Genomic DNA, 11,342 nt, shown 5'->3' with positions numbered 1-11,342 from the left:
GCAGTGGGGGAGGGGACGGGGCAGCGGGACGACCGCGGGGTGGCGGGACGACGTGGACCGGGCGGCGGAGGTGCGGTGGCCGGCGGTGGTTTGGGTTGGGTGCGCGCGGGAGGTCGGGGAGGCAGAGGGAGAGGAGGAGGCGGGACGACCGTTACATACTCAATTCTTTGCCGTCCGCCAGCAGACGACAACTATTTTTTGTCGTCCGCTGGCAGAAGGCAAAGAGGTGGGGCTAGTGGGCCGTTAGGATTTGGGCCTCCACTGTACCCCACCCACCTCTTTGTCGTCTGCTAGCGAACGGCAAAAAATCTTTGTCGTCAGCCAGTTCTTTGTTGTCTGTTTTTTAGAAGCAGACGACAAAGGCCTTTTTTGCCGTCCGCTAGCAGACGGCAAAGATCTGACTAATGAAAAATTCTCTGTTTCCAGTAGTGTAACTAGAGAGTCCAATTCTTCCTACGACATCCTTCTTCTATAGGCCAGACGCCATTGTAGAAGAGATTGAACACATTTTTCCACATCCGAAAGCGTCGGCGAAAATTGTCTGCGAATGAGGTATCAGGGGAAAAGTAGTCATCCATCAACATCAAATGCCCCGTGTGCCCTGTTCTGATAAAGCACTCAACGGCCCTTGATCGATCCCTTAAAATTGAGAACATGCTCTTTCGCACGCTTCGCGTCTGCAAGGGACGCATAATTCTCGTTGCCAGACGTCTCAACGTAGTTGTCGTGCAGGTACTCCAGGACCGAATCCATTGCTTCAAAGAAGGGAGAAAAACATGACGAAAAATCAACATGAGCATTCCACCAAACACTTGCAGGGCGAGGTGACGCCAACAGATGGCATCCACAGGGGCGGATGGTACCTATGTGGCAGGAGGACATGAGGTGAAATGGTGGCATAGACAAAGCGGTGTGGGACGAGGTGAAACGATGGAGGTCGTGGAGGTTTGGCAAGGTCTTGACAGACGGCCGGGGTGGTACAACGTCAGTGTCGGCCAAGGAAAAAGCATATGGAAAGCAAGAAGGAAGGGACGGAGACACGGCCTCGGGTGTGATTTTGGGTGGGTCAAGGATGTCGGAGTCCTACGTAACGGACGACTGATCTCCTGCAAAGGGCCTCTGATTTGTGTCAGGCTCGTGGGATTTTGGACAACCAAACGATTCCACAGACAATACGGCGTCGAATAGCAAACTATCGTCATATCAGCTGGGCCGCAATTGCAATTTGAACCCTGTTTGGATCCCTAAGTTAGAGTTAGTTTTAGTTAGTTGGGGCTCAAATAACCCAAACGTATCCAAACATGATGGGTTAGTTTGGGTTAATTGGATCTAACCCACCCAAAAAATTAGCCCACATTAGAGGAGCTTATTTGGGTTAGTTCTCCTGGACCCACTAAAAATTAGTAAAAAAAGTTACCCCTCCCATTCAAACACGGTTCAAAGTAGTCAAATGATTGAGAAAGAATATTTATTATCAATCTAACCCTACCATCCAAATAGCTATTTGGTTAGAGTTAGTTTAGGGTTAGTCAAAGTTTAAAATCGCGGGCGAAATCTAAGCGATCGCGCCCTATCGCGGATCTGGAACCACCCCGTGATTTGTTGCCTTCCCAAAATCGCGGAGATCGCGTCGCTATCACGGGCGATTGCGTCGTTTCTTCCTTAACTGTCATGGCAAAAATTCTGGCCGTGATTCGCTCTCGCCCACGATCTTAAACTTTGGGGTAATAGTTAAAATCTAACTCTAACCTCTAACCTCTAACTGAGTTAGAGTATCCAAACAGGGCCGAAGGCTGGCGCGGCTAAACTAAGTGGGCAATCCACGTGAAAAGCACAGCTGCCCTAGAAAGAGATGCGACGTGGTCTTCCTCTTTGAATTTCAATTCAAAAGGAAGGATCCGGTTGTCCCTTCCACGCAGCCGCTGCGCGTTGATGTGAAGGCACTCACAGTACTTGGGCACGCACCCACTGACACTGACGCTGGTTTATTGACATCTAACCCCCCAAACGAAGCGAAGGACGGCCATTCTGCAAGGACGACGACACCGTTATACCGCTTACCACGGAGCTGCTCCTCATCACGTCTCCTTAACGCAATTCCGACAGTCAGATTTGAATCCGTGCACGCTACGAGTGCAGAGCTAGGCGAAATGTGGACACGCCTCACGTGCCCGTCATTCCCCACCCTGCAACAGCAGGACACCCCTCACGTGCATATCATACGAGAAATAAGAAAGTTTGGCGCCTAGTGCGCCTTTTGTTGTTCAAAAAAATACGAGAAAAGCTACGGCGTCCACATTTTATAATAATATATAATAATACAGCTATACGAGACACATACACGCGAATACGTATAGTACCAAAGTACTCCAGTGTACAGTACCGTAGGAGTAGAGCATGCAGTGCAGGAGGCCATGCCTGGCACTGTAGAAAGCAGACACGGGCACACGCGGATTTAAATGGCGGCACTGTGCAGGCTGGGCGAGGCCGACCACAAGGCATTGGTGAGCGCAGTATCAGCAGCAGTGCTACTCATACATACGTGGGTATGGCCACCGCGGCGTCGCAGTCCAACAGAAGAGAGGGCAGGCAGGCAGGAAGGATCCCCCTGTTTATGGCGCGTCCCGATCCCCGGCGGGGCCCGCCCAGCAGTGTCTGAGTCAAGCGTCCGCGCGAGCGAGCGGGTATGTCTGCGGCTGTATTGATATCCACTCCTATAATCTGGCGCTGGCGGGGCAGGGGCAGGGGCAGGGGCAGGGTGGCACTCCACTCCACTCCACTGCCGCGCGCTGCCTGTGAATGATGAAAGCAACCCACGCTTTCGGTTCGGAACCCCGGCGGGGCCCGCCCCAGATGCTCTCCCTCGCTCCCCGCGTCGCATTGCGCGGCGCCATGGGATTCGGGTTTGTCCTCGTGCTTGGGGTTGGGCCATGGGACAGAGAGAGAACTGAGCACTAAAGATACTCTCCTTTTTTGCTCAAACTAAAGTGGCAATGTTTCATCGCACAAGTACGTACACTAAATAAATAGCGGCAATATCATCTGGCACTGTAATATCATGTGCCTAAGAACAAGTACAATAAAGTGACATGGCAGGCTATAAAAACTAAAATATTATATCTTTACTTAGTTGGAGGAGAGGAGGAAAGCGGGATGTATAATAAGAGCCACTTGTAACACAAGACATAAGACATTTTGTGAGATTGTAAATGTGGGCCAGCTGTCAGTAAATCTCCGCTCCTAAATACAAAATGTTTTGGCAGTTTAATTTAAACTATCAAATCATCTTATATTTAGGAACTTATATTTAGGAAAAGAGGGAATAAGTACATATTTAAAGTTTACTATTGTACAAGCCGACTACTCCCTCCGTCTGAAAAGAGTATAAAAGCGTTTTTGACACTATAAACACTCTAATATTATGGGACAGAGGGAGTATTATGTTGGCTCTAAATGACATGACAATTCCTTATAGTCGACTGTTGGTTGTATTATTAACCATGCTCTTATTGCGGTTTTCTTTTACAGACATGCTCTTATTGTGTTGGCAGATGCTAGCATACCACATGGTGGTGTTTAAAAGCGCAAAAAATAAATAAATAGGCAGTGTTTGCACAGCAACCAGGTCCAGGTGCGCCCATAAAAACAAGCATCCAGGACTTTACTTCAGGCAGCAAGAGCCATGAAAATATTGATATCGGCCGTGTACTCAATGCAGGCAACCACATTATCGTGCAGGTGCAGCCCCACCACATCAGCTCCAGCCTCCGAACCCATCAAACCCATCAGCGCCACGGCGACAATTCGATCTCGCTGCCCACAACACATGAGCGAGCTAACACTAATCACATTTCATGTAAAAAAAGAAAAACATCTCCTAGCATAACGTACTGAAGAAAAAAGGACAAACAAACCAGAATCCTCATCTATACCCCTTCAAAGATGAACAAGTTTACGCACCAATGTCTCATCATCAACTACTTCGTCTAAGAATGTATCGATAAATTGTACCCCAACGAATTTCTACCCAAAAGAGCACGGGAGGCCGTCCAAATTGGCCAACCAAGTATGTACACTTTTACACCCAGTCCAGCTACAACACATTTCAGGGTGATCGCCGACTCACCGCAATTGCGCCACCAATGCTTGTTCAGGATGCGGCGGCGATGGTGATACCCGACGGGCATCTCGTCCTGCAACACCGCCTCGTCGTTCTTCCCCACCCGATCATGCCAATGTTGCTTTCACCTTCTATGCCCGCGGCGTCAGGTTTCGCGGGCGGGCTCACCTGGACCTCTTCTTCTTCTACGCTGACCTGGACCTCCTCTTCTACGGCGTCCAGCACCCTTTTCTTGGGTTTCTTGTTACCCCTCGTACGCCTTCGCCTAGTTAAGCTCGACTCCCAGGATCCACCAGTCGTCTGAACCAGCCCCTCCAGGAGCTGAATGTCTTCGATGATCTCAGGCCGGCACAGCGACGAGATGCTAGGCAGGATGTCTTTCTGGAAGTCACGCTTCTGCCGACGCTTCCTTTGCTGGCCTCTCTTCGGCTTCATCAGGAGGTTCACCGGTGAGACAGTATGCTCATCACTTGTTGTTATCGCGGGCGCCGGTGGCCTGCTGCACAACTCATCAGTCTTGATGTCTTCAAGCTTCAGTGTCAGCGATTCGAATGAATCTGGATCATCATCACTGGAATTATTGGCACAGCCTTGGACCTCCCCTTGCCCGGCATGGTAGTCGGTGCTTGATATGGCGATCTCTGCAAACCACTGCAACATATCATCAGGTGTCTCTGCAGTGGCTGGCACATCCCTCGACAACGCAAGAATGCTCTCTGCTGCAGCTGTAGCAGCATCATCATCTTCGCAAGCTGGCACTTCTAAATCAATCAGAAACTTAGGCTTTGCATGGTTGTTCTGTAAGGATGTCACATGGCAATCACTTGACACTACAGATGACTCTGAGTTATCTTCATTTGGTGCATCTTCATTCAGATCAATAAAATTCCAGACGGCAGCACCACTCTTATTGGTGACACCCTCAGCAGCTTGCCCATCTCTAGGCATGGGTTTCTGGCATGAAAGGGGTAAACATGCAGCACTCTCTTGAGTTCTAGCGCCGATCTTGTCACAAGACCCATCCTTCTTAGTTCCACAACCTACAGACGTCGAAGCAGAATCTGGCAAATTGCATAGAGCGAGAGCTGCTCCCGTTATATCTTCATTAATGTTAATCAGCGCTGCAGTCCCATAAGAATGTTCAGACACCTTCCTTGGCTCCTCCAAACCTGTGGAATCAGCACATGAAGCTTTCTTACTGAGCCAAGAAATCCCAGATACTGATCCCTCAACTTTGATATGCTGTAAACCACCTACACACACCCCTTCTTGCTCTACAACGATATCTTCTTGACCATCAGACAATGCTTCATTCAAATTAAAGTTCTTTCTGCCCTTGCCATTTGCAAAATCAGGATCTTCATGACAGTGCCGTGTTGGGTGTCCAAACATCAGCTTGTTGTTTTGCTCCAAGTCACTTGGAATTCTTGTCTGATGCCGTGGTTGTGATGCAGACAATGAATCAAGTGGAACGTCAGAATAGCTGCCATCTGAGTTATTGATTTTTTTCAGATTACATGATGAGGTTCCAATGCTTTGGTTCGCAGCAGTGAAGCATGCATATGAATTGACAGTTGAAGATCCATTGAAACTTGGAAATGACTGGACATCAGCACTGATGTTATAGCTCCTTGGGTCTACTATGCAAGAACCAACACGAGAGGCGGCAGAAGGTTGGTCCATGTGCAGAGAAGTGACTGGAGCAACAAGTGTGCTACTTGTATAGCGTAGATGGTCATGTCCAGGAAGATTATTGATAGCATAGGCTTCCAAAGGACTTCCTGAAAACCATCCGGGTGAACTATTCGGACATTGGTAAATAAACTTGTTACTGCTTGCAGATCCCCTGTCAGCAGCACTGAACATTTTTTGTGGATCCATGCCACTGCATCTGGGTGCAAGAAAACCTGTGCTGCTGGCACGTTTCCCTGAAGAATTGGAACAAAATAGAATGATTATTACAATGGATCAAGTCAACTGTAAGTACCTAGCAATAAAATAGAATGCAGCACAATATAAACAGTATGGTACACCCACCACCCAGAAAAGACATAAACTGCACTTAAACACATAACACACACATCAGTACTTCACTTTAGATTATTACAGACCAACAGATTGATTCTGTACAATAGTTACAAAACTAATCTGCAACAAAACATAAACCAAGATTATAATGGTACGTCACGCCTTACAGGACACAACACTTATCCATTGGTAACCCCCCACCCACACACACACAAACTCAAAGGCTATGAAAGGGTTCGTGGCTTCACACCACAATTAAGTGCAGCACCAAAAAAAGAAAGAGAATTCAAAAGAATGCGCGGGAAACCTGATGGTCAAACATGCATAGTTAAGTAAATGTAGTTCTGCATGTAACAAATAAAATTAGCACGCACTATTGGGCTAGTTCAAATATATTATCAACTATAGTTAGTATGAATATTGTAAATTCACTTCACCCTACAGGCCTACATGTTATGTTACGTGGCAGCCCCATTTCTTTCAAATTTTCAGCGAACCCGTACCCATAGTGTTGAGTTGATTTGTGGTCCACTAATATGGTAAATATGCCAAGATATTCACAATGCAAATATAGAAAGAACTAGCATAACCAGAAAAAAAAAATACTAAAGCACAATGGAGCTAACTGTTTACCTTTGTCGATCAGTGGTTTCTCCTCCTGTTTTATCCTGGAACTTGCATCAAAGAAATTAGAGCTTGTGGCTTCATGAATACGCTTGTCCTTGGAATATTCTTTATTGAAACTGCAGTTAGTTGTGCTTGATCTCCATGGAGACTGCTGCCAAGAGTTCTCCAGGGCATATGAAGGACCTCCCGATACTGTCCCATTTGTTCTGGCCATATATGGGCCCAGAGTTGGCTTATTCAGGTCAGCAACATTGTGATTGTGGCCTACAAGATTACCTGTACTCGGCGGAAAGGAGGTTGCACTATTATGACCGAACCTCCCCAAGCCTTCCGCCCTAGCTAATGCGACACCGGCATCATTCGGATGTTTTGTATCCGATGATACACCAAGGAAATCTATAGGCTTACTGTCCGATGCATGGTCATCTTCAAAACAATGATCAGCTCGGAGCTCAAGGTCAAACCTGCCTTGTTTGGTGGGTAGAGCAGCATCACTTGAGGGAAATCCATTTGGCGAGGACTGGACACTGCCCTCCCTGGGGAACTTGGACGACTGGCTTTTCTCATTGTTCACAGCAGCAGCACCAATCATGTTTGCACCATGCAGTGGAATTTGTGACGGTGAATCTCTGTGCGATGCATCTTCCAGTGTTGAGCATGCATGCATTTCTCTGCTCTGATGCTGCTTCATCAGGTCTCTCTGTACTCTGTAAACCCGATGCAATTCGTACACCTGGAGACAGCAAGAGGGTTGTTGTCAAGCCAAGCCAAGAAATACAGAAGATATCAAGGCGGAACTGAAATCATCTCTAAGTGTTGCCGCATCGACGTTTACGTCATCGCGGACGCGCACCTGCTGTCTAAACACAGCTTCATGCGCCAGCATTGTGCGCCTGAACATCTCTTTATCATACTCCGAATAACCGACCGCCTCCGCCGTCACGAAGCCATTTGATGTCTCCTCCTCGTATGGAAACCTCCAGCCATTCGCGCTTGCGTGGAGATCCCCCATGGCGCAATGCCCAGGATTGTAGCCTTCAACCTCCACCTTTGCCCCCATTGCTGTTCCAACCTGCTCAACAGGACATTGAATCAAAGGTGAATTACATTACATTACACACATAAAGCAGCAGAAGAAGAAAGAAATGATAACGCCTTTGTCCAGAACCAGCGTCAGTTACGCGAAAAGACAAACACGCATTATTCATCGCTTTGACAAACAAAGAGCAGAAGAAAAGGCGATGACTGATGAGCGACCGGCCCTTTTTTCCTGGTATAAAGTGAGCAATGATGGTGGTCGAGCCTACACGCAGAGGATGACGAAAAGCTCAAGCGAACTGATCATGCAGATTTATTCGTTAGCAAGTGGTGATAATTCAGGGATAATTGGCAGATTTTAAGCGGATATTATCCCAAGAAACAAGGGAAATAATAATAATAAAGAGAAATAAAGGAGATATTATTATCCCCTGGCTGTTTGGACGTCAACTTGTAGGGAAGGGGGGAAAGAATAAAGGAGACGAGACAAGTCCTAGTAGTACTCCACAGTCCAGCCATGTCGATTCTAGTACCAAATCCTAGTAGTACTACCAAGAACCGATTCATTCACGAGAAGTACTGTACAAATCATCAGCGGCAGCAGCAGACGCGGATTACGAAGAAAAAGACTAACAATACTGGACAGATGCAATCATCGCTCAACCGCTCGCCGCCGGCGTGTCCGACCGAGGAAATTTCTTCGAGACAAGAAGCAAATCGAAGGGCGACTCAATTACGAGAAGGGAGACCTTTTCTCCACGAGATTTTTACCAAAACAGGCAACGGAGGAAGCCATTAAAGACCCGGGAAATGGACGGCAAAGATGGCATCTTTCCTGCAACAACCCAAGCCGAAATTAACTCGAGACTTTACCTCGGCCTCAGAGATTCTTCCTGGCACCGAACCGCGGCAGACAGGAACCGGCGGCCCGCCGAGCTGCGAGCATGGGCCGGAGACGCGGGGAGCACGGCGGGCTCTCCTCCCACTCCCCGGACTCCCACCGCGCAAGAACCCAGGAGGAGGAGGAGGAGGAAGCGGCGAGCAATGAAGGAATTCTCCGGCGGATTCCACGGCGGAGACGCTCGGAATCGCGGCGTATCTGGGCGGGACCCGGATTGGATGGGCCAGGGAGGGAGGGAGGGAGGGAGGGAGGAGGGGGAGAAGGGTCGGAACTGGTGGGTTCTTGTCTTGGGCGAACCCCCGGACGGACGGAATGGCTGCGCTCTGCACTCCTCTCCTCTTCTTCCCCTGATATATTTGCTTTTGGATGGATCGGAATCGGATGGGCTTTGTTGTGTTCGGTCCGGTCATGTGCGCGCTGCCATGCGGGCCCGACCCCCCCTCTCTCTGGATGGATGGAAATATGGAATGGAACCACCTTCTTCTCCCCTCTAAACTAGTGCAAAGGACAGCAGATTTGTTGACATCTCGGTTGGTCTTTCTCTTTTATTCCCCCTCTCTCTCTCTCTCCTCGTGATGCTGCTTCCTTCATCCCACCTAATCTCTCTCCCTCCCTCTCTCTCCTATCAAAAATATACACTATCTTTCTCTCTCATCTCAGAAAAAGATCTCTCTGTCTCTGTCCCCCTCTCTCTCTCTCTCGCACTTGCAGTTGCAGTCGAGATGCTCCGGGCTTTTTTTCTGCCTTGCGGCAGAGGGGCGATGTCTCTTTCGGACAAGTGCTTGGGTGCGATCTCGGTTGTCAGGTTATGGAGTGCTTGTTACTCCATTAAGCATTAATTAAGAATCTCGTCTCGTCTCGTCTCGTCTCTCTAAGATAAGAAGATATGGATCGGGGCCGTGAGAGGGAGGGCGTCTGACAAGGTGGCCCACCGCACCCCGGCATGCTTCAAGTACTACTACTAGTGTCAAGTTGAATAAGTAGGACCAGCCAGGCAGTACTCCCAAAACTGCTTTGGTTTCCAGATTTATGGCACGAATCCTCGCAATTGGCCACACCACGGTGATTGATTTCTACTGTTATCTGAGTAACTATAGTGAATACTCCCACTCACTCACTCACTGCGGGCATCTACGAACAATCCCGGGATGCGACGGGACGAGTTGCTGTGGGCGCCCACGGTGGTGGAGCACGGTACGGACTACGGTATTCATTCATTGATTCGTGCACATACTTCTGGGGGTACGTACATTGGTTGTTGTGCGAGCCGAGCCGTTCCAACCGAATTGAATGTGGCCATGTACGTACTTGTGTGTGTGTGTGTGTGTGGGCGTGACGGGGGTGGACGTCCCGCGATCTACTGCCGGAGTCGGGACCCTTTTACTGTCAAAGCACTAGTATCCAACTGCTCGACTGGATCCGAGGTGACAATAAAGACGTATAGTACTAGATTGCCCCCACAAAGTGTTTATATACGTTAAACAAAATTGCACTTGCATTCACCTCCAAAACGATCACAAGGTTTCAACTTTATTTTTGGTTCAAGGCAAGAGTGTTGAATATATGGTTTGTGCATGTATATTGTATAGTCCGACCCACCTTCTAGTCATTGTATAGTTGAGGTTGTGGCCCATCTTGTACTCCATATATACATGCGCTATGCATCGATCAATACATCGAGTTGCATTGCCAAAATATTCGTTTCTAACATGATATCAGAGCTACGATCCTAACCCTAACTCCTACCGACGCCGCCGACGCCACTTCGTGCCGCCGCCGCCCCCTGTGTGCCGCCGCCGCCTCGCGCTTCCGCCCGCAACCCGCCATGGCCTCCCCCGATTTCACCGGTACCATCCGCAGCCGCCGCACCAACCCCTTCGACGGCCCCGATCCCGTCGTCATCCGTGATCTCAATATCCTCGCTCGAGTTCCCGTCGTCCTCGATCAACTCACCTCCACCTACTATGCCTGGAAGATGTACTTCTCCCTTGTGTTCCGTGAGTACAATCTCCGGGATCACATCGATGGCTCCATGGACTCCCGCTTCATGGAGGACGATGAGGAGTGGACGTCCATCGACGCCACTCTTATCCGCTGGTTCTACACCACCATCTCGAAGGACCTCTTCCACACGGTGGTCTCCGCCGATGATGACGCTCACGCCGTTTGGATTAAGCTCAACGGCCTCTTCACCGACAACGCGCTTCAACACAAGGTTTCTCTTGAGTGCCAGCAGCTTGACTCATCGGTCGACGATTATTGCATGTGCCTCAAGAAGCTTGTCGACGAGCTCCGTGACCTCGTCGAGAAGGTCTCCGACGAGCTCCTCCTCAGCACTCTCATCGCCGGCCTGAACGAAGACTTCGGGAACGCCGCCTCCAACATCCCTCTCATCACCAACTCGACCTTCCCCAAGATCGTCGCGTACCTGAAGCTGGAGGAGAAGAGGATGCGGATGTCGCGCGCCCGGGCCACCCATACAGCTCTCACCGCCGGAACCCACGGCGGTGCGCCGCCCACCGCTCTGTCTCCCCCGCCGCGGCCCGCCCAGGGGCCCCTCCACGTGCAGCCGCCGCCCGGGTTCCCATATCCCGCGCCGCCACAGGCCCCTCCGCCGCCCCCCGCCGA

General features: G+C 49.6%; 1 protein-coding gene across 1 annotated transcript; it reads right to left on the bottom strand.

Annotated features, from left to right (window-relative positions):
• Positions 1 to 3,907: 3,907 nt before the first annotated feature.
• LOC123105092 (uncharacterized) lies at positions 3,908 to 9,139 on the bottom strand. Its single transcript, XM_044527079.1, has 4 exons — positions 8,687 to 9,139; positions 7,629 to 7,847; positions 6,782 to 7,508; positions 3,908 to 6,048 (listed from the first exon to the last, which is right to left on the bottom strand). The coding sequence occupies exons 1-4, from the start codon at positions 9,122 to 9,124 to the stop codon at positions 4,151 to 4,153; spliced, it is 3,282 nt and encodes a 1,093-aa protein (XP_044383014.1). The 5' UTR covers positions 9,125 to 9,139; the 3' UTR covers positions 3,908 to 4,150.
• Between the last annotated feature and the right edge of the window lie 2,203 nt (positions 9,140 to 11,342).

Source organism: Triticum aestivum, chromosome 5A (genome assembly GCF_018294505.1).
Source record: "Triticum aestivum cultivar Chinese Spring chromosome 5A, IWGSC CS RefSeq v2.1, whole genome shotgun sequence".
NCBI lineage: Eukaryota > Viridiplantae > Streptophyta > Magnoliopsida > Poales > Poaceae > Triticum > Triticum aestivum.
Note: the sequence above shows the minus strand (reverse complement) of the source record. Positions and strands in the feature narration are given on the sequence as shown.

Excerpts from the sequence above, each read along its gene's own strand:
- LOC123105092 (XM_044527079.1), bottom strand. The coding sequence starts at position 9,124 with ATGACCGGACCGAACACAACAAAGCCCATCCGATTCCGATCCATCCAA. Across the intron at positions 7,509-7,628 it reads AAGCTGTGTTTAGACAGCAG|GTGTACGAATTGCATCGGGT; the intron begins GTGCGCGTCCGC and ends TGCTGTCTCCAG. Across the intron at positions 6,049-6,781 it reads GAAACCACTGATCGACAAAG|GGAAACGTGCCAGCAGCACA; the intron begins GTAAACAGTTAG and ends CCAATTCTTCAG.